This window comes from Tribolium castaneum, chromosome 2, assembly GCF_031307605.1.
Source record: "Tribolium castaneum strain GA2 chromosome 2, icTriCast1.1, whole genome shotgun sequence".
Taxonomy (NCBI): Eukaryota; Metazoa; Arthropoda; class Insecta; order Coleoptera; family Tenebrionidae; genus Tribolium; species Tribolium castaneum.
Window position 1 is genome coordinate 25,092,334 of NC_087395.1, and position 27,054 is coordinate 25,119,387.

A 27,054-nucleotide genomic window follows, 5' to 3' on the forward strand; every position below is an offset into this window, starting at 1 on the left:
GCGAGCGTTTCGTTCTCGTCGACGGCGGCGTGTGTGAGGCAGACGTGCAGCAGGCTGGAAAATGGGCAGATTTTGCAAACCCAGAGCTTTGATAACATGAAGGAGGAGCCGCTGCCCAATTTCATACACAAGTTTCTGTCCAAGCCGGAGCTCAATTCGCCCTCCGAGATCAGATTCATTGAGGAGAATGTGCGACTGAACAAACTGTTGGAACTGAGGAATAAACCAATGTGTGATGACCATTTCTCGCAAGGTTTGTCCGATGAGAGTGTCATTGATGCGACAGATGCCAGTTTTGAAAGCCAAAATTGACAAAAATGATGGAACGAATGAGGAAATAAGTAACAAGAAGAAATCCCAGTAGGGCGTTAAAATCTAGTCAAATTCGGACCGAGACTCACCAAGATCGACGAAAAAAAGATTTATATCAGAAAAAATTTGTAAATACTTGAAATTAATAAAATATTTAAGTGTTTTTATTCGTGTCAGGAAATTCAAGTTCGGTACTTAAATGAAAAAGTCTCTTGACGGATCGGCTTCCACTTTCTGATCATCAATAACTTCAATTTCACTAATTTTCAACACGATTTTTGCTCTTTTCTGGCCAAAATTATAAGACTTAAGTCCTTTAGCAAAACATTTTTTTTATTTTTTGCTAAATTCGGAGCCCCCAGAAAAGACTGTGATGAATAGCAGTTTTTTAACGATTTCAAACGACTGTTTCTCAAAAACTATCTATTTATCTGAAGGAATTTTAACCCCATTCCTTCGTATTCAGCGTCTATTGTCGAAAGTTATAAAGTTTTTTCGATTGAAAAGTTTTAGTAGAATTTTTGGCATATTTAAACCTTGAAAAGCTCAAACTCAACACAATAATAGCGTTTTATGCACATTTTATGTCTTTAGAATCTTAAGGAATCCTCTCGTGAATTTTTAAATGTGTAAAAAAATTAAATAGAACCGACTATATGTTTGATTTATTTCATTTTTACTGAGATTATATTAATTTTTCATCGTTGAAAAGTTCTTTTTCTTTCTTATCTTCTGCAAAAAATATCAAGAAAACTGCTAAGAAATACAAAAATAGACAAAACCTATTTTCGTTGATAATTTGAAAGCTATTAAGAATTTTGTATTTTTTTGGTAAAATATGTCTATTTAGTGAAATATTTATCTCGTAATTGACAAAAAAAATATTTTTTGCATAAACAAAACAAAATAATAATAATAATAATAATAATAATAATAATATATTATTTATGTAGTAGTAAATAGCAGTAATAATTACATGAATAAAGAACATTATTAAAGGCAGAACCCAAGAAAAATTTGCATGTAGAAGTATCAGTTTAAAAGAAGATTTTAGGTACAGAATAATTTTAAATAAATTAATAATAATTTGCATACTTAGTAAAATAAAAGTCTTAAGCAAAACCATTTGTTCAGGCCAAATTTTTCGGTAAACCAATTTTTTTGCAACATTTGAATTTTTCATTTTTTGCCTAAATCTAAAGCTCTTTATACTTTTCTTTCCTTTGCAAAAAAATATTGTCCTACGACCAACAATTTACAAAATTACTAACAATAAATGTAATGGACAAAACCTATTTCCGTTGATAACTGGAAAATCACTAGTAGAAATTTTTAGCAAAAGATTTAAGTTAAAAAAAGTTCTAAATATTTATAAGAGACAATTAATATATGCTCAAACCAAAACAGAAATCAGCATGTGCTGATATTTTGTATTTATTCCTTATAATAAATTATGTTAATTAATTAGAAACAGAATTAATACAGTAAAACCTCTCAACAACGGACACCGATGGGAAATCTTAAATTGTCCGTTGTAGAGAGGTGTCCACTAATGAGAGCTGAAAACTTTAATATGGGTTTTGTTACGTTTCTACAAAAATGTCCGTTGTGGAGATGTCCATTATGGGAAGTTTCACTGTATTAATAAAATTAGAAATAGTATTGGTATAGAAATAGTTAATAATAAATTAATCGAAATTTTCTAGTGTCAAGAATGATTAAATGTTTTGTTCAAAAAATACGTAAAAAATGTTGCTATAGTCCCAAAACTGAAAAAAGTTACTTTAATAAATAAAAATTAAAACTTCAAAAAGACAATAATTTAGAGGCTAGCGACATTTTTTTTCTTTTTTTTTTTTTTTCACAAAACATCATTTAAACATCGTCATTTCTAGATTTTAGAATGACTTAAAAAGTAATATTTTTGTGCAGTAATTAATTGTTATTAGAAGGAATTATGCACCGAATTTTGGCAAAATTAGAGAAATGTTCAATTGCAATTGATTATTTTCATACGTAAAAATTTTTTTATTTATTCATACTTCTTTAAAACTCCATTTTTGCGTTATTAATAATTCAGTCTTAGAAGCCTGGTCGATAAAAACGTGAAAAAAATAATTAGCGCCAAACATCTTGCCAAGATGACAGTCAACCCCTGTCAAACTGCCAACAATGCGACTATGTTGTTGCAACTTCTTCAAAGACACCCTCCGCCGCTCCTCCCTCCTCCTCTACAAAGTGATCTTCTCGCAAAAAGAGCACACCGTCCTGAAAAAACTCTTCAGCTTCTTCTTCGGCGTCCTGCTCGGCATCGGCTTCTACTTCCTGATCCTCATCGACTTGAACTTCACCGCCGGCGCCTCCACCACCATGGCCCTGGCCATGTGCCTGCTCCTGGGCCTCGGCAACGCCTTCTCGTCCCAGATCCGCTGCATCACCCTCCTGACCTTGCCCAGCTTCGGCGGCAAAGTCGGCCGCGGCGTCATCAAAACCTTCGTCCTGGCCTACATCCTCTCCGGCCCCGTGGACAACATCACCGTGAACGGGCGCGAGGTGGTCCGCGTGTTCGCCTGCACCACCTCCCTCACCTTCAACCTCACCAAGACCCGCTTCGAGCTCATGTTCAAGCCCTTCTCGGACGCCCTCTTCGGCATGAAGGCCGACGTCAACGAGGTGAAGGACACCATGCGCTCCATCCGGGACGTGTCGGCGCCGGTGGTGGGCGAGGTCGAAGACGCGGCCGAAATGAGGAGAATGAAGGAGGAGAACGACTACATGGACGCCAAGACGGGCGACACGGCACGCAGCAAGGACCTGGGGGCGAAGTACGACGCCGTGGGCGAGAAGCGCGAAGCCGAACGTTTCGAAAAAATGTACCTGAAGAAGATTGAGATGCGCTGCGAGGACCAGTTCACCAAAGCGGCGAAAAACTGCAGAGAGATGTTTGCCAAAGCTTACGATAAGTGCTACGAGGCGGTGACTTGGGTGGCGGCTTGGTTGATCTGCTGGCCCATGAAGCTGGATTTTGTGTGCAACATTGCCCAGGCGCTTGGAGGGGTCAGTCGGTGTGACCCCTCCAAGGACATTGATCCGGGTTTTGGCGACGGTTACGCCTATTTGAAAAAATCGCGCTCGCAGTTTTCGGACAACTTCAAAAACGTGCGCTTGCAGTACCAGCTCCCGAAAATCAAGCAACTGATCGACTTGAGGGACAGTCGGGAGACGGCGAAGGCGATTCTGCACACGGTCAACGCCAAGAAGGCGGTTTTGCGCCAGCTGATGGTCATTTTGAAGCGAATCCTCGCCTTCATCTTCCTGAGGATTATCATGAACGCGTCCACGTACCTCGACAAGTACTTGACCGACATCCAGTTTGATAATATTTACGTCACGACGTACTACCGCCGCATTGATGCCAGGCGGAGGCAACAGGGGAAGTACACAGTCCTTCCGTTAAAAAAAATCGAGAAGAAAAAACTCGTCGATCCTTGCACCCCTCGCCCCTTAAAAAGCGAACACCAGCAGCTCTTCTGGCAAACTGTTCACCTGTTACTCGAAGTTCTGTTCGCTACAACATTCATTCTGCTTGACCGTCTCTTCTACGAAGGTCTGGACTTGGTGAGACGGCATGCTAGGATTGACTACGTCCAGACTGGGCGGCATGACATGAAATTGGAGGTGAAAGGGACGGGGATGATTGCTAATTTGTTGCGATCGGTTATTAAGGGTTTCAATATCAAGAAACGGATTCACATCGAAAGGAGTAACGAGAAGTGTTTACCACAACCTTCCCTACTCCCCAGTTACTACATTTACAAGATTTATGGCACGTATTTCGTCCTGTGGTTGCTGATTCTGGTCAATATGTACACGCAAAGGCTGCGGCACGCCATCTGCGGGATGTTTTACAGAAAGTGGGAAAAGAGGCGAATTTTGCACATTTACAATGAGACGTTGCGACGCAGGGTGGGCTTCTACAGGTATAGGGAAACAATTTCTCAGCTAAAAACAGCTACAAAAAAAGTTTTATTTTCCAAAGACTTTAAAGCGTTGGTATAAAACAAGCTTAATAATTCGCCTTTGGCACTTCGATCTATTTGTATAAATATAATTATTATCCCAAGAAAATTTTAATACAGAAATTAAACCTGTGGTCGGTTCGCGATCTCAGAAATTCTATTCGTAAATAAATACTCGCATTGTGAAAATATATTCCAATACAGTTTTAGAGCCATTTATAACTCTTGAGTAGTTCTTGGATTCAGAAGTAGCGTAGTGTTGATTTTACTATTTTCATTATCTACTATTCCACATTTAATATCAAATAGTACTACATCAAATTTATCAACCGCAGTCTAAATTTTGTAATTTAGGCTTTAATTAATTTTGATTCAATCATGATTTTCTCTGAAACTCTCTGATGTCCCCTAATTTTTTAAAATGATTTCTCACTATTTATCACTATAAATAAAGTAAACATCACTATAAATAAACAAAACATGTAGGTGTTATTCCTTAGTATTAGCTGTTTCAAAACTATAAAAACTCCAACGTCGCATTTTCACTCAAAATTTGCTATTACAGATTATTAATGCACTTCAAAAAAAATTATAGCCAATGTAATTTACACTTTCAATGAGAGATCTTAATTATTTTACAATTTTTGTTGATCTTATTGAAAAAATACTGAAATTTTTAACAATAAAACTTTGGAAGTTCAATTATTATAAAACAAATTATTGATTATAGATTAATCTACAGAACAAGATGGACGTTGATTTAATGCGAGATATTTCCTTAAAATTATTAGGTGGAAAATGGTAATTAGTTTGGATTCAAACCGCAACGTCTAATGAAAAATGTACAATTTATGATTTAAAATAAAAATGTCTTTTACAATTGAAATCTAGATTATGACATTTTATTTTGCTTGTTGTAGTAAAAGTCGTAGTTCAAGCTGATGATATTGATTCATGTTTTAATCGCTCAGGTCTTCCGTACAAAAATTAAGTGGTATAACTGGTTTAATATAATTATATTCAAATTTTAAATTTCAAATAGACTGCCAAAGATTCTTTTCGGAGCAGTAGGAACAGAAACAGGAGAAACTCTTTAAAAATGTTACTTTTAAAAACAAAAATATTTACTTAAATAAAAACAATACGAAATCGTTAAAAAATGGGTGCTGAAAGGTTTTACTAGTACCTACATTTTTTCTAAAAGTTCGATTTTTATTGCAAATCGAGCTAAATTATTAAACTTATCAAAATAAACTAAGATGTTTGCATAAATTTTAAACTTCTCAAAATCGTTAGAAGAGATCGCAAAATATTGTTATTATCTGTTAAAACCTTGTCTGTTTTGTAACTTTGTTAGTTACAAAGAAGGTATTTGTCCAGATTCATGAAGAAAAAAATCCAGAAACTGGTGCGCCAGCGCCGCCTCCAAGACGACCTGAACGTCTTCATGGTCCTGCAAATAAAATTCCCCCGTTTGTTCCGCTTCCTGCAACTCTTCCCCGGCGCCCGGCGCAAATGCCTGATGTGCAAAGAAGTGGAGCCTTTATGCCGCTCAAAATTCCACGTCTGTCCGAACGAATTATGCCATTTCGCATACTGTCCCGAGTGTTGGCAAGACTCGGGCCAGAAATGCCTGGCTTGCGCCACGCTAGACACCGACACTAGCAGCGGTCTCGACTCGTCCGACGACGACGCCGATTGAAACAAACACAAAGGTAAAATCGTTTATTTAACTAGAAAATAAATAAATACAATGACACTATCACTAGTTCAGTCTTGGCTATTTGGGCTTGGAGACGGTGCCCCAGAAGAGGGTCGCAGCGGTGGCCTCGTGTCGGATGAAGAAGACGAAGGGGCGGTCGACCACGAAGTTCTTCGAGCCGCCCATGTAGTCGATGGTGGCGGCGGTGACGGCGGCGGCTTCGGTGCCCTTTTCGTTGATCGTGATGGCGACTTGTTGGACCATTTCGTCGACTCGCAAGCCCCCGTTACTGGCAGCCGCGGTCAGAAAAACGTCCTTTTCGTCCACTTTTGTGAAGTTGTTGAAAGCATCGACTCGATCGTCGAGCTTGTCGACCACGTTCGTCGAGTTGGTTTTAATGTTTGTCTTTTTGAACGCTCTGTATTTCTTCAACTGGTTCAGGAGACTGAAGCTGTACCGCAGCGACATTTTCGGGATTTTGACCACGACGTCCTTACGACGGGCTTGTTCCACACTTTCCAAAATCTGGCGCGATTTCAAATTTTGGACAAAGTTTTTGATGTCGTATTTGTACGGACTGTTGCTGCTCGGCTGGATTAGGTACATGCCGAGCTCTTGGTTGACGTAGGGGATGGAGATGAGGCGGAAATCGGGGGATTCAAAGTAGGGAATTTGCTCGAGGAAGTTGATCATGTAAGTTACTGGGATTGTTTCGGTGGCCGTGACGCTGAAAAGGCCCTCACGGTTCAGCTCGTGGCTGAAGGGAAGTTCCCAGTCGGCCTTGAAGTAGATGAAGTTGGCGAAGATCGAGCGAGTGCTGGGGGAGGGGGGCTCAGGGAGGATGGAGGTGATGAGGCCCCGGGTGTTGTTGCTCACCCAGGTGTTGATCCAGCTACAAGAAGGTGTCCTGTTATTTGAAATTACCGCCAATTTGCCAACATTTGTGGTTCGGGGCCATAGTTTATCGGGTTTCTGTTTAATTATTATAAAAAATAAGGTGACCAAACAAAAGGTGCGAATTAAATGTTCTTAACGTAAACTTATTTTCCATATCGAGTGCGATACTATCCTTAAGAATAATCACTGAACTCTTTTAAGAACATATTAATTAGCTTTTTTAGTCTTTGATTAAGTGTATTCTAATTTCACCCTATTTTATTTTTAACCAATCACACCTATTGTAAATTTTGTCTTGTTTTGTTTTATTAAATTACCCGAAGCTTAGCAATTATTCGCCTTTTTGTAACTGCAAATATGGTTGTTCTCAGAAATCATGCCTGAGGATCTTACGCCCAAATAAATTATTTTCCTCTATTAATTAGACCAATTAAAGGTAAGTTCGGAAAAACTTAAAAGGTCCACTATAATTGTCTTTTTAATTAATATTTTATTGTAAAAATGTGTGTCTTGCCCCGCATTCGTTACTTACGTCAAGGCCTCTGTTTGTTTGTGTTGAAAGTCGAAGAACTTGATCCTCGTCTGATAAAAGTTCCTCAGATTGCCTCTGAACGTTTTATTCAAGTCGACTGTGTTGTCGACAAAAAGCGCACTTTTCTGCTTGAGCATAAAGTGTTTCCTTTCATCCTTGCCACTCTCCAGCGCCTTCAGCAGGTTGGACAGCTGTAAGTGCAGCGTGGAATAGGGCAACTGTTGCAACGTGACATTCTTCTTGTTTTCGATGTAATAGACATCGTTTTCGTAGAGGTGACCCTTGGGCAAGGCCAATAACTCGACTAATTGCTTCCGGAACTCGCCTTCAGCTCCAAGAATCAACTGGCCAAGAATAACAGTCGCACTGATCGGACTGACGAGGAAGTTGTCGCTTTCGCCGCCGTCGAGGAACGCCTGGAGGCGGATGCCGACGCCGAACACCGCCTCCAGGGCCAGTTTGTAGTGCTCGACGAGCGCCTTGTCGGCGGCGGGCAGCGGCGGCGCCTTCTGGCCAATGACGTAAGCGCAAAACAACAGAATCACGTGGAACTTCATCACTATAATCGCGACCTTTGATAGCAAGGTGAACAGGTCGCCGATGCGTTGAAAACTGATGCGACACCTAAATGCACCAAGCCAAGTATAAGCGCCAAATTCAAAATCGACTGTAGTTCGGCTGGCCATCGCAGATGTCGCACACACGTGTAGTCAATTTTAGCGAAGCTACCTATATTATCGGCAGAAATTAACAGTGGATGACGCAATTTAAAAAGTAAATATTGCCATTGTGCAAATCGCCATTTTGTGCTTCGTTTGTTTGGTGTTCGCCTTAGGCTTTGTTTTATGTGATATTAATACTGTTTTGTGTTTTTTTTTTGTGTGTGTATTTTATTTTTGAACTTTTTTATTGAGGGAATATAAATTATAGTGTTAGGTACATCTAAATTGTGAGCAAAATGTAGAAAAATACTTATGTTTTTGTTTACAGGATTTTCAACTAGTTTTAGTATTTAGGATAATTATAGTTAGGATTATCATTAGGACAGCTAAGAGGTAAGGACTTATTTCAATTTTCACGCCGTATTCTAAATAATTGGTTGATATTAGGAAATCATGACGAACCGTAATTGTTGTGTTGTCCCTGGGTGCGAGAACAGGCAGAGGCCTATGTTCCGCTTCCCAAATCCTAAAAAAGGATTAGACAGGTGCCGGAAGTGGAAGGTTGCTGTGAACAACCCTAGCTTGGTGGACCACTCATATTACCATCTTTCCAGAAAATGGTAAATATACGGACTGTTTATAAGAGAGTGTAGGATCTCAGGTGGTTCTGGAATTTCAATTTGCCGCATTTAATTATTCTAATTCTATGAAATTTGTGAAAAGTACCAATTTTTATCCACTCAGGCAACTAATAAAACCAAATTTTGCATATACTATCATTGTTCGTTTATCGTGGTAAGAAGCGGCAAACTTTTAATACCTATAATAATAATAAAAATAATAATTTAATTAATACATTAATTCTGCATTGCCAAACGTCAGTTTACATAATACCGATTTGAAATTTGATATCAACTAATTGTTTTGTAAATTAGCTTTTTATTAACAATCACATAATACAGACTGATCGAGAAAAATTAAATCTTGACGATTATTTGACGTACAACCCCACAAGATTGTTGAATTATTCTCAACTGGAAGCGTAGTTCATTCGTATCCTTTAAAATTTAAATTCAGTATTGACAACAGATAGAATTTCGGGATCAGTCTGTATTAAAGGTGTACGTTTACATGTTTATAACAAATAACATCGTAGCCATCGTAGCTAAGGAAATGTTTTACATTCAATTGCATTAAATCTGTTTCAGCTATGTGTGTCACAAGCATTTTAGTGCACATGATTTTTATGAGGGCACCACCAAACTTAAACCAAATGCGGTACCATCTGTTGACTTGTCAACAAGTGAGATTATTACTTTTGTAGTATGACTTTACTCATAAAGTTTCGTTTTAGATGGGGAAGGTGGTAAGCGAACATCACCTTTGGACACAGAGCCTACCACTCCCTCAAAGGTGTCGGTCATCCCAGACTTTCTTACTCCGGAAAAAGAGGCATCGTGTTTATTGGAGCAGGCTGGGGTGTCTCCTAGGAAAAGAGTAACTCCATCAAAAGGAGACATTCCAGTAAAACGTAAGATTGTTTAATGCAAAACGCACATGTTTTAACGTTTTTTGGATTACAGGTGCCAAAATTTCCATGGAAAGTTTGGAGATGGCATCGGGATCTAAAGTGGTAGGGCCTGGGGTGGTAGGGCCTGGGGTGGGGGGTGTTGGGCTAGGCTTTCTGGTTGAAGGTGTTGGTCTTTTACCGGAAACAGGTATTCTATTACTTCCTATTCTATTCTGTTTTATTTTCTTCTAGTAAATGGGAATATTTATCTAAAAAGTAGAATAAAATGTAGTGCATCAAAATCACTGCATGTCTGCTAATGGAAATAGATGTTGGTCTGCAGTTTAGTTAATGTAGTCAATCAAAGGTATTATAGGTTTTTTTAAATAAACAATTGTCAGTGTCAAAATCGGGTATAAATGTAATTTATATTGCTTAAAAAAGGAAAATTAAGAAATTTGATATACAACACATTACATAGTTGGGGTGAGCAATACACCTAGTTCATAACATTTCTTCAATTAAAGCCATACAACGAACATTTCAAGTCATTTCGAATATTTAGTGTAGTAATTAATCATTCTTTTCTTAATACCGTTACCTAACGATTAACGCATTTAACAATTTTTTTTCTACTTGAATAATCTTGCAGAATTTAATTAACAATTTGAACATTTTTGGCAGTGTGTGGTCTAATTAGTTGCATGTTAGTTGCATAGCAAAACTCTCAATGCATTGGTGTGTCCTTTTTCAAATTGAACATAGGGAAGAATGGGCATATTTAGCACTTTAATTTATGTAGTTATGTATTTTCAGTTTGTTCAGGTTTCTACTTCAGTGGTTTGTTTCATCGTAAGTGATTTTAAAATCTCGTCAACAGTGAAGTCTAAAATTTCTGCCACTTCTGGATTTGTTTTTTCAGGAAACTTAGTGCATGCTAAGTAGTAATTGTGTATACTTATTATTACTTGTTTAGCAGAAACAATTATTACTACTGCGTTTTGGTCCAGCGTTTCGACAATGTAAGTAATCTTTTACAATGTTGTAATTATAGTTAAATAAAAAAGCAGCATGAATAGTTAATAGCTATATTAGTTAGAATGTATCTTGGTTAGAATACTGAATAATCATGTAAATTTTTTGTAAAAGTAATTTAAAAAACTAAATAACCACTTTCAACAGAATTTGATGAACCGCAACCAGGGCCTTCAGGAATGAGTCGCCAGTCCGGCCCTGTAGTTGAAGCTGGACCGTCTCACTTTTTGAGTAAGTTTCATATTGCTAAAGCGCTATTTTGCATGTTTGATATAATTTGTACATTTTTAATTTTATCATACATTGGTGAACTCATTTATGCTCTTGTTTAATACAGACTGATCCTGAAATACTGAGACTGTTAGCAACAAATTTGAAAGTATTTTTGTTTATAATTTGAAACACTGCAAACAGATTTGGTTATTTTAGACATTTATTTGACGTACAACCCCACAAGATTGTTAAATTGTTGTTAGCTGGAGGAGTACTCAATTAATATCTTTTAAAATTTGAATTCAGTATTGCCAACAAACTCAGTAATTCTGGATCAGTTTGTATATGTATTTATAATCATAATTGGATTATATTTGCTAGTATAGTACAGGAAATAAACTAATTATAAATGTTTTAGCGTACGACATTGAAAGCACTGAGACCGAGGAGGCTAGGCCTATAAAAACTCAAAGAGGTAAGTAACAATAATATCAGCTATTAGTTATTATATTGTTTTTGTATTCGTTACAGAACATCTCCTTCCTACAGAAAGGAAGCATAAACGTAAGTTTAAGATTTAAGTGACTCGTAATCGTTTAATAAAATGTATTCTTGTAGCAATTTTATCCCAACTGGGAATTAAGAAAAAAAAAGTCGCTTTTAGCGAAGACGAAATGAAGCTGTACAGTTTGGCCAGATCATTAAGAAACCGCGTGAGAAAGTTGGAAAATGTTCGAAACCAATTAAAGGTGGCGAGAGATATAGCAAAAGATGAAGCAGTGCGGCATTTGATTGAGGAACTTACTCCTGTTCAGCAACGATTTTTAGAAAGTCAATTGAGAAATTATAAGTGTAAATCTAAGGCAAGAAGTTTTACGTTTGAGGACAAGGCTGACGCCATTGCTATTCACAAAAGCAGTCCTCGAACGTATAGACTTCTTTCTAAGATGTTTATACTACCGTCAGAACGCACACTGAAGGCAACTCTCGGTAAAGTTTCTATTCGACCGGGCATTTCAAATCATATGATTGAAGTTCTCAGTCGGCGAGTAGGCCCAAATGAGAAAGATCGTATTTGTGTCCTCATTTTTGATGAGATACAAATACAGCCTCATTTGGACTATTTGCCGCATGAGGACAGAGTCATAGGATTTGAGGATGACGGTACGACACGGACTGGAGAGGTTGCTGACCATGTTGCTGTCTTTATGATTCGTGGTGTTTACAGACGGTGGAAGCAACCTGTAGCTTTTGCCTTCTGTAAATCCGCGATGAAAGCCAGCAATATTGTTAGTTTCTACAAACAAATTGTTGCTGCAGCTACCGCGGTGGGGTTAAATATCGTTGCCTCCGTTTGCGACATGGGTAGCAACAACATCAAGGCAATCAACGCTCTATTAGATCATTCTAAAAGAGTGCGAGCTTCAGAAGATGATGTGGTTCAGGACAATGTGATCAGGGTTCCGCTTCCTGATAATCAATATCAGGAAGTGATTCCATTGTTTGACCCTCCTCATCTTTTGAAGGCATTCCGGAATGGTCTCTTAGAGCGTGATTGTCAGTTTACCTATGTTGTAAGGGGGCAACAAAAGCGGGGGGTTGCTAAGTGGGCATATATTCAGAGGGTGGTTAAAATTGATCGGGAAAAGAACAGGGTTTTCCGCCTGTTGCCAAAAATTTCGGCTCAACATGTGGACAAATTCAAAATTCGGAAAATGAAAGTAAAATTAGCGGCACAGGTGTTGAGCCAGCGAGTAGCTGCAGTGATAAATGAGTTTGCCAGACCAGAAACCGGGAGGTTACCACCGGATGCTTACTACACCGCAAAACTTTTGTTGGAGATAGACCAGATCTTCGACAGTGTCAACGGTGGCTTTGGAGGACAGTCTGAAAAGAAAAAACTGCGAAGAAGGGTAACCCAAAATAGTTCTCATTACAGGACGTGGGTAGAAGGGAAACGATTGTTTAGCAATATGGCATTCCTCCCAAAGAACGCTGAGGATCGCCCTCGTCCAAAGTGTTTGATGGGATGGCAGCGAACTCTTGAAGGGTTTTGTTTGATCAAAAATTCTTTGCAAAAGCTTGGTTTCACGCAATTTCCTGCGAGAGCGTTTAATCAAGATCCGCTGGAGAACTTTTTTGGCCAAATAAGACAATATGGAGTTCGTTACACGAATCCAACTTGCAAGGCATTCGTTCCCTTTTATAAGTCCTTGCTAATTAGAAATTTTTCGGCGTATCATTCTCGTGGTTCTAATTGTGAAGGAGACGATGATATCCTGCAGGTCACAATTAGAGATTTTCTTTCTGAGCCTCCAGAGCCAGTTGATCGCGACGGTAGTAGGGATCAGTGGCATCCACCACCACCAGTAGATGATGATAGTGATGATCTTGACGCATATGCTGTGGGTTATATTGGCGGATTTCTTGTTCATAAACTCTCTTTGGGGGAATATGAATGTGACATCTGTCAACGTAATTTACAGCATACTGGCGATCCAGATCCCCGTCATCATCGGCTGGTGGAAATGCTGGAATATGATAGTGAAGAGCACAGAAGGCTGAAATATATAAATGTGAATGTAATTCTGGTGTTACTTCACATTTATAGTCAGCTAAAGGTACTCGTACCGACAGTGCTTTTTCACAATCAAATTCTGGCAAGGATAGTCAGCCACCTAAGACAGTCTTTGGATTTTGATTTCGACAATTGTCCACATTCTGAAGCAATTAAAACTCAGCTTTTTGAGAAATTTGTAAAATTTTATATTTTTACATATCTCAAAAAGTTGAGTTTGATTGTTTCTGGAAAAGTGAATGACTTTGAGGTCGATAATCAAGATCCTTTGCAAAGAGAAATGCATATGTTATATTCGCGTTACAGGAGTCGCCATAGGCGTTCTTGAAGTACATAAAATGTATAAACGCGTGTATAACAAGTGCAGAGTACTCTTAGGAACCAGTGTAAAGGATCAGTTTGTATTTATTTTCAAATGAAATCTTATTCTTAAGGGTCCACTACAGGGCCAACAGTATTTTATTTTGTCTTTAACACTCACTGTTACATTTCGCACTCAATGCGTAATAATATTCAAAGAGCACCAATTTTTTCTTCAATTTCAGGATTTTTTTCTGAATTAAATAAAGTACTGATTGCATTTTAAAAGTCTTTCTCCTTTACAGCCTAGGTAGAAAAATGTATCCTGTAAATATGATTTAAAAATGTTACTTAAAATGGCTGTAAATCATTAGAGGAAAGTGGTTGAAATTCGACGCTTTGTGGCGTGGATAGTTTCCATCTTAAGATTAATTTGAAATAAATTCAAACTGATCCTTTTAAGGTTACCAACACTAGAGGTCGGATTTTTTAAGTATTTGGAAAACTCAGTTTTTATACATATTATTTTGCCTTATCGTTTACTGTATTTTTGATCTTAAAATAATCCGGCCAATAGTTACCATACTATAAAATCAGGCTCTTACAAAATTTTATGAATGTTATTTTTTTAACCTTTCTACGAGCTGCTTTCTCTTTTTTTTTAATCAATCCGTCAAAATGTGTGTGTAACATGTATTTTGTGGGAACGTGCTTCTTCACATTTTACAATTTTACAACAATTTACATTGTTGGGTATTATTTGAAGAATAAAATGTTGTGGTGTTCAGCTCCTCTTTGTGTAAATCGGTTCATTTATTCCACCTTGTGGATGATAAATCACTTGATATCACTTGTGGTTTAAAAATCTACTTGTGAAATAAAGCGTCCGATTTACACTCAAACTCGTTAAATAAATAATTATTATGATATAACATTTGAAAACATTTATTGTTAAAATCATGTTTATTTTTCAAATGCTTATTTTTGATCTTTCGAATATTTTATACAAATACTTTTTATTAATTTTACATCCCTTGATTATTTTACATTATACATATTTTCACACACTCAAAGCAGCACTGCCTGGGCAAGATAGTTTGAAGTAACCTTATGCTTATGCGGTTATATTTCTACAATTGGCTTTCTATTTATCTTTGTTTTGAGGGGTAAAACATCTTTGATCAAATTACTGTTGAAATAACACACCCATACGAATTTCTAGTTTATTAATTTTTTAAATTTGTTTAATATTATTATTATTTTGGTTTAGTGATTTCACATTCTTTGTTTTTGGTTCTCTGTGGCACTAGTCGATGTGGGTTATAAATGTCTTTAATACTTTTGACTATTTCTCGCACTTGTATTCATTGTTTTTCTATTTTCATTTGCCTATAGCCTTTAATTTACTTTTAAAAATATATTTATTTGATTTATACACATTTTCTGACTTAATATTCGGTTTCATTTCAAATGATCTGGTTATATTAGTATTAATTTTTATTTATTCTCCGAGACAGTGTAAAAACTTTCGGTTTTTCTCTTGTGTAAGGAATTTTTGACAACTGTTTGGCATTTCTTAATACGAAACGTCAGACTATTTTTAATAGATTTAAAGCAATTTTAAACTTCGTTGGGTCTAATTTAAAGAATAAAAAGTTTTTTGTATTCAACTCCTTTTCGTGGAAATCGATCCATTTATTTCACCTCGTGGATGATAAACCACTCGTGAAATAAAGCGGTCATTTTACACTCAAACTCTGAATAAATAACTTACATTATTTTTCTTAGTGGAAAAAAGTATAATATTGATGTCGATATAACCTGTACAAAATAATTGAGCTTTTGCGTAACAAATATTGTCAGTAGGGTTCAGTTGGTGTATTCTTGTTTCACAAATATCAAATGTTTGTGACCTATTTTACTTTAATTTTGACATTGTTAGTGTGGTAATATTAGCTATTTCAAAACTATGAAAACGCCAATGTTGCATTTTACCAAATTTTTTTAAATAAGGTTGATAAAAGTGTAAAATAGTTCTTAATGATTAGATCTCACATTGAAAGTATAAATTACATTAGCTATTATACTTTTGCAGTGCACGAATAATTTATAACACCTAATTTTGAGAGAAAATGCGACCTTGGCGTTTTTATAGTTTTGAAACAGCTAATAGAATTGTTTAGAGTTTTGTAATTGTGTATAAATAATTTTATGGATTAACCATCAGTTTATAGTTATCGTATCGTGTATATTGGACTAGTGATAATAAATTTTTATTACAAGTTTATTGTCTTTATTTATTCTCATATTTTATTTTTCGTATTCTTTGTAAATATTCAGCAACAATAGTTGTCTAACATCAGAAAGTGTTATTAGCAACTATTGTTGTGAATATTTACAAACAATACGAAAAATGCAATCAAACTTTTAAAAGCAAAATAACTACGGGCAATTCAAATCGCCCGCGATAACCCTTAGTACGCGCTGGCCACAATAGATGTGCTAGTGACACTTTCGCTCTATCGGAACAAGGACAGATGCGTTTCTGTAAAACTGTTATTCTGTGTGCGACACGGAGAGATTTTTCGATTTTGTGTTGTGCGGTTGGCTATAGTGGGGAAAACCTGATCGGGAAAACCGGCGAGCGACCTTTGCTTATCACCGGTTATCGCAACAATGACCGAAGATTTATTATTCGCATTCGAAACGGATGAATGTGAGCAAAAGGACGTGGGATTTTAAGGACGGGTTTGGCACCTCCTTGGGCGCAGGTGAGCATTTTTTGCCATAAACGCTAAAGTGCGACTTGTTCTACTCGAAATAACAGATCAAGGAGCTCTTTAACCGCAAGTGTAAACTGCAGATAAGGTTTTTCGGCGAATTCTTCGAAATAATAATAGATCACGCAGTTTTTGGCGAGTTTTGTTATAGCAATAACAATTTTTTTTTCAAGAAATCAGAGGCAACGAATGGGCCCCTCTGATCCTGATTCCGCTCCTGGCGGCTATCATGCTGGTCGCCAGCGTGCTCCTGCTGATAGTCTTCCGACAGCACCCAACCCTGGTTATCACCACAGTCGCCGGCTGCCTCCTCATCGTCACCATCTACCTGACCTTCACCACAGTGGGGAGCGTAACCGAAACGTACGAATGAAAACGAAATAAAACACTTTTTTACGAAACAATCACTTTATTAATTCATCGCCAGGCTTAAGTGGTAGTTGCACATCTCGATCGAGGTTCTTTGTGCCGTTTTGAGGTACGTATCGAGGACGTTTGATAAGTGTTCGCATTCCCGGAGGAAGGGTTTTTCCGGGTCGTTTGAGTTGATCAGCTTCAGTTGGTTGATAAGAGTTATGAAACCGCGAACGGGGAGACAGACGGCTGGTGTTGTGGGTTGCATGGCGTGTGCGAAACCGTAGTATTCCTTACCGTAGCCCAAGGCCGCCATCATGTACTCGGAGGCGATTTCGGCGGCTTCCTCCAGCCGGCCAGACGTGTACAAGAGGCGGAAGAGCTCGGAGGGGTTGCGCTTCTGCAACGCCCAAAAATACGATATTGCGAACTCAAATTATTCTCAAATCAAAATTCATAAAATATGATTCAGATCAACTTAAAAGCGAAATCGCAGATTTTATAAAGATTCAAAAAAATCGTGAAATTCGAATTCAAATCCTCACCTTATAGGACGACAGCAGCCACTGCGGTATCCACAGATTCATCTTAATAACCTGCTTACACACGATTTTATGAATAACGGACATTTTCTCCTCCTCGTACTCCTCCACACACTCCTGCAGGAGGCTCCACGCCGCCTCCGACGCACTTTTCGTCCCAACTGGCAAATCTAAAACCCTCAATTATCACACCCAACCCCCAAAACCACACTCAAACCTTGCAAATTGTTCTCAATCAGCCACTTCCAAGTCACCGGTTCGTTCTGTTTGGACAACGACGCGCATTTTTTCGTAAGTGCCTCAAACACTATCCTGTAAGAAACGTCAAAAGTCCTCGAAATTGTCAACGCCGTCTTAAACAAACCGGCACTAGTCAACAAAATCACCAATTCGTGCGGATCTAAAACCAAAGTTAAGACCTAAAAGTGCCTCACGGCTGCCTCACTTGTTATTTCGAAGTAGTTGCGCGGGTTGAAGCGAATTAACTTGAGCTTGGCGCTGGCGAACGCCAAGTCCTTGGACATTATTTCAAGGTTGATGATGTTCACTTGTTTGCGTACTATGATTTCTTCAGGCTCCTGTTGAAATTTTGAGTGAGGCACGCCTCAAATGCTAGGCTACTTACGTCATCCGAGCCGGCAAAAGTGGGTAAAGTGATGGTTTTATCCTCGATTTGTTCCACGGGCATTACGATGTAAGCGTATTGAGGCTCACACAAGGCTAGGGCGTTTTTCGCAGCAAGGTAACACTTGACTTGTTTTTCCAACGAGTCAGGATCACTGTATTGGCTGAGTCGGAAGGCTTGTTCATACATCACAGAGGCGGCTACAACCAACCAATCACAACAAATCGACCAGAAAATAATCCAGTACCGGCCCGCAAAAAAGTGGTCCCTCTTTTAATTTGATAAGCGTACAAAAAATCGTAGTAAATATTATTCGAGGGGTCGGCAGCGCGCGCCCTCGTCGAGACAATATCACAAAATAGCTCCTCCATCCCGCTGTACGTGAAACCCATCAAAACGTCCAACTTCTTCTCATCCAGCAATTTTTTCACCAAGTCGCGCAAATTGTCCTTGCGTCTGTCGGAATCCGGGTTGGCATTGAGCGAGTCATACGCACTTTGGTAGTTTTTCAGAGCCAAATGGTGCTTGAATTTGATGGAGTACAAAGTGGCCTAGAAGTAACACTAGTGGCGCCCTTTGCCTCAAATGGCACTTACGGTCAAAGGGTCGTCCGGTGAGGTGACACTGAGCGCCTTATTGGCCAAAGCGATCGCACAATCGTACGATTTGTGCAATTCGAACAAATGAATCACTTTCAAGTAGTAGTTAATGTAGGCTTTGGTTTGGTTGTGGTCAGGGGTTAGGATGCGTTGGGCCAAAAATTGGTCCGTGAAAATACCCTTGGCCGCATTTTCGAACAGTTCTTGCGCTTTGTACGGTTCACCAGTGGTTAGTAAAGACGCGGCGAGAAGGAAGCTATCTATAATAATTAATTAGTTGAGGGCGCTTAATTGGTTGGGTAATTACGTGTGCAACTATTCCATTCGCACCACGAGCTTATGTAGCGGATGTACTGCTGCAGCCATAAGTGTTGGCCACAACTGAGCAGCCATTCGGCCAAAATCGGGCTGCCACTGATCGGCCAACTGTACTTAGTTAAGGCACTATACGCAATCATTAAATAAAAAAATTGGAAATAACTAAATTTCCCATGAAAAATACGGTAAGACGCAAGGAAAAGCCAAAATCTAAGTTACTAGTTTTTAAAAACGTGTTAACCAATCAAAATAATTTTAGTTTGTGAAGTTTCTTTCAAAATACACTATTCGGTTTTATGAAATGTATTTTACGACAAAAGAATTAATTAAGGATGATTATTTAAATTGAACTAATTAATTTGATAATTCAACAACTGACGAAGAGTGTTTTTCAGTTTCTGGTAGTAGTATTTTTTTCGTAAATTTTGCTGTCCCGTCCGGTATTGCAAACAAATGCTTTTATATCTCACGGGGCTAAACAAGACCAATAATGTTTAATTTCCACTGCCTAATTTTGTTGTTGTTAAAGTCTTTAATAAATAAAACCTGTCGGAATAAATATTTTAGAGTTATTTTCATTCACAGGATTTTTCTGTCCCGTCCGTCATGTGTGCGTAAACAACGCTGCAATGAAGCCGAAATACTGATTTTGTGGGCGGGGCAGCCCTAAAGCCGGTTTATCGCCTCATTTGTTCCGTGAATCGGTAATTGGCCAATAAAAAGGAAGTAATTGTCGAGCTCCTTGTTTATCGGACGCACAAAAAATTGCAACACGATTAAGGTGTTTGTCATTGGATAGTGGTGGGCCATTCAGTGCGAACTAACAAACGGACCAATTAGAAAGCGTAGAGGGCATAACTAGTGTTTTATTTGTGCAAATATCGGGAATTATGCCGTTTTCTCTTTGAATTCTTTTTTAAGGTACAAGTTCGGCTTATTTTTGACAAAATTAGCACAAAAGTAAAACAAAAAAATTCGCCTCAGTTTTGAGAGAAAATTGTGCGAAATAATTGAGCTTTTCTGACGGAAAATAGTGCAAATATCAATTTTCAAATAATTAAACGCTGCGCTAACAGCAATTTTTTTATTTCAAAAAGACGAATTAACATCCAAATGGGAGAAAAAAACTATTACAAAGGTTACAAAAGGCAAAAATAACACCATTTTCAACCGAATTGTGTGATGTTTCGACTTGTTTTTTGCAAAATTTCGCTGAAATCGAGCGAAATAAACCTCTAATTCGGCGAGTTTTCAACCAGTTATATTAAAATTTTTCCAAAAAAAAAATATTTTTAACACAAAACCTTCCTAAACGTCCGAAAAAACGTCTAATTCGGCGATTTTTCAACCAGTAATATTAAAATTTTTCCAAAAAAAATTGTTTTCAACACAAAATCTTCCTAAACGTCCAAAAAAACGTCTAGCTCGGCGATGTTTCAACCAGTTTTATCAAAATTTTTCCATAAAAAAATTGTTTTGAACACAAAACCTACCTAAACGTTCGAAAAAAACGTCTAATTCGGCGATTTTTCAACCAGTTTTAATAAAATTGTTCCATAAAAAAATGTTTTTAACTTAAAACCCTCCTAAACGTCCGAAAAAAAGAAAATATGAAACTTTTAGACTTGATTTAAACTGTTTTAGCGAAATCAAAACCGTACTTACCTAATAAAATATTAAAAAAATATATTTCGGACTCAAAAAACGTAGTAAAGCGCTCAAAAATATATCATTAGGTCGAACAAGAAACAGGTTTTAAATTTGAAAAAATACTTAAACGTTTGAAAAAGGCTTTACCTAATTTAGCAATTTGACAAAATCATCCGAAGAAACAATGCAGTAACAATTTAGTGATTTTTAAGCTTACCTGTGACGGCCTGTTTTAGCGAAATGTGCCGAAAAAACCTGAGAAATGTTCAAAAATATGGTCGAAAAATGCAATAATAACGTCACTTTTTTAATTCAACAAAATATTCAAAAACTGCTTTTTATTAGTGGCGAATTTTCCTGTACTTAAAAAAATAAAAAAAGGATACATGATGTGGAAGAGGCAATTAAGATACGGCAAAAGCGCCAAATGCCAATGCGCCAGACTCTCCTCATCGTGCCTCAACCTCGCAAAGGCCTTCCGTGCCTCATACCCCCCTGTACTCCCCGCAAAAAGCTCCAACAACGAAATCGAGCTAATCGCATTCGTCCTGAGATTAAAAACAGGACTCAACCTCAACGACGACAGTCTCTGCAACGTCGACTCGCTAAAACCCCCAAATCATTATCCCTCCTGACTCAGTTAACTGTCGCTTACGTTGGCAAATACTGCAAAGCGGACAAACCCGACAGCCAAACCATCACGAAATTGGCCTGAGTCAAAACCACGATCTCGGGACTACAAACCGACCTAATCGCCTCTAAAACGTTCCAATCGAGTTCGCCTCGCTCGAGCAAAATGTTACTAATAAGCAAAAGACTGCGACAGATAGTGAACCGGACTTGGATCTGCTGTCGGAGACATCCTGTAACCATCGAAACACCCAACTGCGAGGTGAAAATGTGGTTTATTGAGGCTTGAACGCTGTCGATGGGCTCCTCTGGCTGGATTTGGTACTCGATTCGGAGCAATTCGAGGATTTTGTGGATGGATTGGTACAAATCGGTGCAATCGCGCACCATCTCGGCCACGTGCTCGGTGAACTAGAGCACAAATCGGGCGGTTTTTGCTTAACTATTTACGCGAGATCGAAAAAATACGCGAAAGCTCAAAAACTACAATAAATTGCAGTGCTTTAAATAATTTTAAAATTCTTCAAGAGTTTTCCGTAAATGATTTGAGCAGATATCAACAGAAGCAGCTGTCATTAAAATTTTCTGTGATATAAATATAAGAATGGTTCGCCAGGCGCCACGGTAAAAGTACCAGATAATAAATTGTAAAACGTTTTTTAGGGCTCAAAAGCCCCAGAATATTTTTTTAACATAAAAAAAGTACGAACCTCGGTGTCCATCTCGCGCTGGATCTGCTCAAGGAGAGCCCCCATGACGACATCAGGCGACTTCAGCAGTGCCAACTCTCGTTCGAACGTGTACGCGAAAATCTCACTCATCTGCGAATCCAAATAATTAATGACCTTGAACAAACTGATCACGTCGTCTGTGATATCAACATCTGCAAAAAATGAACCAATCACAATTGATTAATTAACTGTGCGGTTTAATTACTCTCAGACAAGAGGAAATATTTGGTGAATTGGTCCCTAAACATGTGGTCGCTTTCGTAGATGAAATGTTCAAAAATATCGAGAGGTCGCAAAAACGAAATCATGGATTTTTTCAAAAGTACGGCCCCGGAGGAGTTTGGAAGAACAAGGAGGCCTAAAGGTTTAAGTCCAGCGACGTGGTATTGGACGCAACAGGAGTAGAATTGTTGCCAGCAGTAGCTGGCGGTTTCGAGATAATCTTCGTCGCTGACGACGGTTTCCTTCAGCTCGTTTTGGACCTCGTCTTCGACGGCCATGCAGATCTGCTGCTTGAGATGGGCCGCCGAGAGGTTCAAGTCGCTGATGACGGCCGAGCGTTTGTAAATCTATAATAAGCAGTTGGTGTGACAAAAAACGCGCAATAATTTTTATGTATATTTTTTAAATAAAAGGTTTGAAAAGCAACAATTTGTTATTTTGTCGGGTCGCCAGGAGTCACATTAATTGTGCCTCAACCAAATAAGAAACTAAGAGGTTTAGAGAAAAACAAATGGCACATTTTCGAAAAATACAGTAAAAAAATCAGCTTGACTTGAAAACTTACGTTCAAAGCCTTGCTGATTATATGCAAGGGGAACCTGCCCGGGTGGAAGATGTGCTGGAGGTAGCTCTGCCTGGGATCCGTCTCCCCGTCGATGCTCAACGGTTGGCTGGCGTCTGGCACATTTTCCAGAACCACGGGAATCCAGTGACTCCCCGCCTGGTTCGAGGCCGAATACACCTCACATTGGCCCTCTTTTCCGCGCCAAACCGACCAAATCCGACTTGTCGAGATCGTAAAATCGATCAAATCGGTCTAAAACCCCAAACTTACCCCCTATCACTTATCCCACCTACGACTCACCTGAGCCAAATCAAGTATATTAAGCCTCACTAGCCGAACCTGCGAGCCACTGAGCATCGGCTTGAACACATGCAACTGACTCTTGGCTGCGAAACTCATGAAAATACCCAACAGACACTCAGAATCAAACCCATCGACGGCTTTCCGCAGGATGTGGTTCTGAGCGCCTTGCAGCTGGTTTCTGGCGCCGGTTTCGGCCATGACGTCGATCACTGAGACACATTCGGCCTTTGAGCACGACCAGAATTTCAAATGACCGTTGCGGCAAAGTGTCAAAGCGAAAGTTTCAAGACCGAAAGTATGTAAAATGAGGCTGACGGTAGTGTCGCCTTCTTTGTCTTTTTGGCTGCAAAAAAACCGTCAGTTTTCCGGGCCGGAAAAAATGAAGGGTTGTACCGCAGCTTGTCGGCGAGACCTGAGAGAAAGCGGGGCACGATTGACTCGCTTTTTAGCTCAGCTGAGTCGATTTTGCCCTCGGGGGACTGTCTCAGAAGGAGGATCTCGCCGGAGTGGTAGGCCAACACGAAAATTGCTTCCTCCTCAGCGAGGGTCAGGGAAGAGGCGGCCAGATATGGCAGCTGAGAACCTTTAAATAAGGGTTCATCTAGTCATGAGAAGTCCAATATTTTAAATAATCATGCAAACGTATCTAATTTTGCCATTTGGCAAACCTATTTAAAAAAAATTATGATTTGCTCGTTACGACACTCGTCTCCGGCTCGTGACTTAAAAAATTACAAGACCTACTCGAATTGGTGAAAAAGTGGAATGTGGCGGGATCCCTCGCCTCGTTGGCCGTAGCTTCGCTGAACACCGACGGCGCCGCCAGATCTGGGTGAACCCCCGCGACATGGTCCTGCCGGTGGTACTTATCCGGATGCGGAAACACCAACCTATGGACGCTGCACACCGTGGGCACCAGAACCACCACATTATCGTACGTCTCATGGATGGAAACCCCGTCCAAAATCGGGGTGTCCACAAATTTGTATCTGATGCGATTTCCGGCGAGATTTATATCGAGACTGTGCTCCACGAGCTCCAGGACATCGTGGCTAATCCTCCAGTAGATAAACCGATTCCTGGTGTGGTGTCTGGTCGAGTCGCGGTAACAAAACCCGTTGGCCCTTTCCGCGACTTTGATATCTTGAAGCGTCCCTTGTGTCCCCCCTGTTACATAACCTCAGTTTTACGTAATCGGCGATTTTTGTGATATTACCCGTGTTGAGGGTGATTTCGCGCCAGGGATCGGACACCGTCTGGTCGGGGATCACCTCCCGGTACCCCAACGCGATTTCTTGCATGGTTTTAGCCCGTTTTAACGGTTTTTTGTGCAAAAGTTAGGTTAGGTTTACGGAAACAAAAAATCAAGGTCGGCGAGTGGCGGTTAGATAATTTTCAAACTCAGGTTAACTCGCCACCAGAGGGCGCGGGGTCAGAAAATAAGACAAAATTCTACTTATTTATTTATTTATCGTACATTTATAACAAAAATAACATTTATAATACGTGGAGGGATAATATAATAACTATGAGAATAGCTTGGTTGAAGTGAATGATGCTAGGAGGAGTAGAACGCTGCTGAAGCCAATGGAAATAGCTGAGTTACAGGGTTTGCGAATTGCTTGGAAAAATCGGTTGTTTAACGACTCAAAAGCGGCGAAATCGGGACAACTACGGGCTATCGCCTCACTGAAGCACTTCTTGGACGCTTTTAAGTCACTAGAATCAGAAGAAAGATGAAAAAGTTGGGTTTGTAATCATGGGGGCACCTACAGGCACAGGTCGTCTTTCCGGACCACGTCGCTAAACCGAGCGAATAGTTTAGTAAAGCAGTTTCCAACTTGTTGCCCCTCTTGGTTGAGTTTCAAGTTTTGGCGGCAATCTGCCCCTTGGGTACTGAAGAAATCTGTATTTTCCTTGATAAAAAATAGTTTTCAAAATTTTAAATCTTACTTTCGATGGTTCTTTGGGAACACACAAAGTCGAGAAATGAGGTGAAGCTTTCAACCATGAACTTGGGCAAATACTTCTCGTCTTTGGGCAAACACGGTTTGACATCATGGGCAAGCTGGGCGGCTAGACGGGCCAGTGTGGGCCTTTCGTCGTTGCAGAACTGCTCCTTACCATTGGGCAATAAACTCGCAGCGTACGAAAGATAATCGCCAAATTGCCCCAAATGGGTCTTTATATCATCGTAAGCCGAAGCGTCTGTGCTATAAACCCGACACCTATCATAGATAAACCTGGAGATTTTGTCAGAGGAGTTCCCCTGCTGGCCCGCCACACTCGCCAAAACAAGCCCTGAAAAGTTTCGGTCAAATATTGCGTAATTTCGAGTGGGCTTGGGTCAAAACAAACGAACCCATGTGTCACATTTTCCAAGCCAACCATGACCTACAAACAAAAATCTCACCTGCAACAACGAGGAAACTTGTAATTTTCATGACCAATCCTGGAAATTGACCTTTTGAAGTGTGCACTGCGGATTATTTATACAGACGCTAGAACGTCACGCGACCTTCTATTTCTCTTCAAACCAACATTTTAATGAAAAGGAACAAGTGCAATATGTGCAGAAAAATATAAACTCGCGGAACCCATTTTGTTGACGCGATGAATTGGGGGCTGCATAAAAATGACCGATTCGTCATCGGTCAACGAAAATCCGCGCACTTTTCGAGGAAATTCACTTATGTTATGACTCAATTTGCTACAAATTCTTAATCGATAAACGAATGAGAAAAATGCGCGTTTAACGCGAGCAACCGCTGACGCGTGCTTTTTACAAAAATAAAACAATTAAAAAAATCTTGTTTCCAATTTTCCGAATTTAAACTTTTTTTTGGTTTTTTTTTCATGATTGGTTAATTTATTTAAAAGACAAGTGGTTTTAACAACTTTATATTCATCTAAATACAAAAACTGTAAGTACATAGGTACACAGAAAAATAAATAGAGCACAAGTATCATGCGTCATATTAATTAATTAAGCTCGAGTAATTAGACTCAAAACCACCCCAGTTGCGACCGCAGCGCCACTAGCCAGCAGAACGCCGCCTTGATTGCACTCCACCCCTGCTGCCCGGAACAAATTAGTGGCCAGAGCTTCGAAAGCTTTAAAATGTGGACACCCGTTATTAATCGCTTTGACGAAACACTTCTCACTCGCTTGCAAATCCTGACACAACTCTTCTTCGATTAGGACATTCCTACGGAACGTTTTGTACAATTCCTGCTCGCAGTTCCTGATTTCCTGCCCGCTCCGGAACTTTTTCAGCGCATCCTGACAATCGAGTCCTTGCGGACTGAAAAAAACTTGAATTTCACTAGAAATAGCGAATTTTCGGGCCAAAGTGGCTCACTTTCAATGGTCCGGTTGGCACACACAAACTCCATAAACTCGGCAAACCCGTGAGTGATAAAACCGGGTAAAAACTGTTCCTCCGGGTTGGAGAAACAGGACTTCATGTCGGTCGCGATCTCCTTCATTTTCTGGGTGAGTTTGTGCTTGTTGTCGGAGCAGAAATTCGGTTTGTCGTCTTTTAATTCGGTGTGAAACTCGTTGTAAGTGTCGTTGAGGCGTTTCCTGATCTCGTTGGAGATTTCAGGATCGGTGTTGTTCTTACACCGGGCGTAGATGAAGTTCTCGATTTCGAGCTTGTACGACGTGAAACACAACACATTTTTGAAAAGCACGCCTGAAACTGAAAAACTGTGCTGATTATTTGATCAGATTGATGATTTCTCACCGATCAGTACATAAATAAGATTCATCTCGACGCTGCTGCTGAAAATTTTCAGCCTCAGCGGCGCCGGAAAGTCGCAAATTCGAGGGTGCGCACTAAATTTGCAATAAAACACTGGTGTTTGCTTCAGGGAAATTGGAATTGCAGTATTGTGTGTTGATTCTGGCTATCGGCCAAGTTTAAGTTCGGATCGATAATGATGTTATTGGCGGGAGATAATGGAGTTGAG

General features: G+C 39.3%; 7 protein-coding genes across 8 annotated transcripts; 3 read left to right on the top strand and 4 right to left on the bottom strand.

Annotated features, from left to right (window-relative positions):
• The first annotated feature begins 2,412 nt into the window (after positions 1 to 2,412).
• snky (sneaky) lies at positions 2,413 to 6,040 on the top strand. Its single transcript, XM_962834.4, has 2 exons — positions 2,413 to 4,292; positions 5,712 to 6,040. The coding sequence occupies exons 1-2, from the start codon at positions 2,485 to 2,487 to the stop codon at positions 6,031 to 6,033; spliced, it is 2,130 nt and encodes a 709-aa protein (XP_967927.1). The 5' UTR covers positions 2,413 to 2,484; the 3' UTR covers positions 6,034 to 6,040.
• A 3-nt stretch (positions 6,041 to 6,043) lies between these two features.
• On the bottom strand, positions 6,044 to 8,019 carry LOC656375 (serpin peptidase inhibitor 27). The gene is made up of 2 exons (XM_962912.5): positions 7,463 to 8,019; positions 6,044 to 6,925 (listed from the first exon to the last, which is right to left on the bottom strand). The coding sequence occupies exons 1-2, from the start codon at positions 8,017 to 8,019 to the stop codon at positions 6,112 to 6,114; spliced, it is 1,371 nt and encodes a 456-aa protein (XP_968005.2). The 3' UTR covers positions 6,044 to 6,111.
• A 105-nt stretch (positions 8,020 to 8,124) lies between these two features.
• On the top strand, positions 8,125 to 10,664 carry LOC103314345 (uncharacterized). Its single transcript, XM_015983658.2, has 6 exons — positions 8,125 to 8,398; positions 8,453 to 8,517; positions 8,572 to 8,744; positions 9,333 to 9,427; positions 9,479 to 9,655; positions 9,708 to 10,664. Exons 3-6 carry the CDS (start codon positions 8,578 to 8,580, stop codon positions 9,884 to 9,886), a joined length of 618 nt encoding a protein of 205 aa, XP_015839144.1. The 5' UTR covers positions 8,125 to 8,398; positions 8,453 to 8,517; positions 8,572 to 8,577; the 3' UTR covers positions 9,887 to 10,664.
• Positions 10,665 to 16,390: 5,726 nt separating this feature from the next.
• Positions 16,391 to 16,944, top strand: LOC100142578 (uncharacterized). Its single transcript, XM_001808816.4, has 2 exons — positions 16,391 to 16,531; positions 16,714 to 16,944. Exons 1-2 carry the CDS (start codon positions 16,471 to 16,473, stop codon positions 16,911 to 16,913), a joined length of 261 nt encoding a protein of 86 aa, XP_001808868.1. The 5' UTR covers positions 16,391 to 16,470; the 3' UTR covers positions 16,914 to 16,944.
• On the bottom strand, positions 16,930 to 24,476 carry Nup160 (Nucleoporin 160kD). The gene is made up of 17 exons (XM_008200163.3): positions 24,296 to 24,476; positions 23,824 to 24,246; positions 23,473 to 23,662; positions 23,077 to 23,422; positions 22,777 to 23,028; positions 22,195 to 22,558; positions 21,969 to 22,141; positions 21,284 to 21,669; positions 21,015 to 21,233; positions 18,968 to 19,086; positions 18,658 to 18,920; positions 18,309 to 18,612; positions 18,062 to 18,261; positions 17,882 to 18,014; positions 17,654 to 17,836; positions 17,440 to 17,606; positions 16,930 to 17,294 (listed from the first exon to the last, which is right to left on the bottom strand). The coding sequence occupies exons 1-17, from the start codon at positions 24,378 to 24,380 to the stop codon at positions 16,953 to 16,955; spliced, it is 4,149 nt and encodes a 1,382-aa protein (XP_008198385.1). The 5' UTR covers positions 24,381 to 24,476; the 3' UTR covers positions 16,930 to 16,952.
• Positions 24,477 to 24,529: 53 nt separating this feature from the next.
• Positions 24,530 to 25,739, bottom strand: LOC655733 (uncharacterized). Its single transcript, XM_970708.4, has 4 exons — positions 25,493 to 25,739; positions 25,033 to 25,380; positions 24,853 to 24,985; positions 24,530 to 24,798 (listed from the first exon to the last, which is right to left on the bottom strand). Exons 1-4 carry the CDS (start codon positions 25,521 to 25,523, stop codon positions 24,606 to 24,608), a joined length of 705 nt encoding a protein of 234 aa, XP_975801.1. The 5' UTR covers positions 25,524 to 25,739; the 3' UTR covers positions 24,530 to 24,605.
• A 225-nt stretch (positions 25,740 to 25,964) lies between these two features.
• Positions 25,965 to 26,991, bottom strand: LOC103314347 (hypothetical protein). Of its 2 annotated transcripts, none has more exons than XM_008200165.3 (3): positions 26,829 to 26,991; positions 26,442 to 26,777; positions 25,965 to 26,394 (listed from the first exon to the last, which is right to left on the bottom strand). In XM_008200165.3, the coding sequence occupies exons 1-3, from the start codon at positions 26,851 to 26,853 to the stop codon at positions 26,066 to 26,068; spliced, it is 690 nt and encodes a 229-aa protein (XP_008198387.1). In that variant the 5' UTR covers positions 26,854 to 26,991; the 3' UTR covers positions 25,965 to 26,065. The 2 variants fall into 2 exon arrangements, with proteins under 2 accessions (XP_008198387.1, XP_008198386.1); XM_008200164.3 differs by having other exon boundaries at positions 26,442 to 26,783.
• Between the last annotated feature and the right edge of the window lie 63 nt (positions 26,992 to 27,054).

Excerpts from the sequence above, each read along its gene's own strand:
- snky (XM_962834.4), top strand. The coding sequence starts at position 2,485 with ATGCGACTATGTTGTTGCAACTTCTTCAAAGACACCCTCCGCCGCTCC. Across the intron at positions 4,293-5,711 it reads CGCAGGGTGGGCTTCTACAG|ATTCATGAAGAAAAAAATCC; the intron begins GTATAGGGAAAC and ends GTATTTGTCCAG.
- LOC656375 (XM_962912.5), bottom strand. The coding sequence starts at position 8,019 with ATGAAGTTCCACGTGATTCTGTTGTTTTGCGCTTACGTCATTGGCCAG. Across the intron at positions 6,926-7,462 it reads AAACAAACAGAGGCCTTGAC|CTGGATCAACACCTGGGTGA; the intron begins GTAAGTAACGAA and ends ACCTTCTTGTAG.
- LOC103314345 (XM_015983658.2), top strand. The coding sequence starts at position 8,578 with ATGACGAACCGTAATTGTTGTGTTGTCCCTGGGTGCGAGAACAGGCAG. Across the intron at positions 8,745-9,332 it reads TACCATCTTTCCAGAAAATG|CTATGTGTGTCACAAGCATT; the intron begins GTAAATATACGG and ends AATCTGTTTCAG. Across the intron at positions 9,428-9,478 it reads ATCTGTTGACTTGTCAACAA|ATGGGGAAGGTGGTAAGCGA; the intron begins GTGAGATTATTA and ends GTTTCGTTTTAG.
- LOC100142578 (XM_001808816.4), top strand. The coding sequence starts at position 16,471 with ATGAATGTGAGCAAAAGGACGTGGGATTTTAAGGACGGGTTTGGCACC. Across the intron at positions 16,532-16,713 it reads TGGCACCTCCTTGGGCGCAG|AAATCAGAGGCAACGAATGG; the intron begins GTGAGCATTTTT and ends TTTTTTTTCAAG.
- Nup160 (XM_008200163.3), bottom strand. The coding sequence starts at position 24,380 with ATGCAAGAAATCGCGTTGGGGTACCGGGAGGTGATCCCCGACCAGACG. Across the intron at positions 23,423-23,472 it reads GGTCTCGCCGACAAGCTGCG|CCAAAAAGACAAAGAAGGCG; the intron begins GTACAACCCTTC and ends GTTTTTTTGCAG. Across the intron at positions 17,295-17,439 it reads GGCTGCTGTCGTCCTATAAG|AAGCGCAACCCCTCCGAGCT; the intron begins GTGAGGATTTGA and ends TGGGCGTTGCAG.
- LOC655733 (XM_970708.4), bottom strand. The coding sequence starts at position 25,523 with ATGAAAATTACAAGTTTCCTCGTTGTTGCAG. Across the intron at positions 25,381-25,492 it reads AAGTTTCCTCGTTGTTGCAG|GGCTTGTTTTGGCGAGTGTG; the intron begins GTGAGATTTTTG and ends GAAACTTTTCAG. Across the intron at positions 24,986-25,032 it reads TTCCCAAAGAACCATCGAAA|ATTTCTTCAGTACCCAAGGG; the intron begins GTAAGATTTAAA and ends AGGAAAATACAG.
- LOC103314347 (XM_008200164.3), bottom strand. The coding sequence starts at position 26,853 with ATGAATCTTATTTATGTACTGATCG. Across the intron at positions 26,784-26,828 it reads TCTTATTTATGTACTGATCG|TTTCAGGCGTGCTTTTCAAA; the intron begins GTGAGAAATCAT and ends ACAGTTTTTCAG. Across the intron at positions 26,395-26,441 it reads TGCCAACCGGACCATTGAAA|TTTTTTTCAGTCCGCAAGGA; the intron begins GTGAGCCACTTT and ends GTGAAATTCAAG.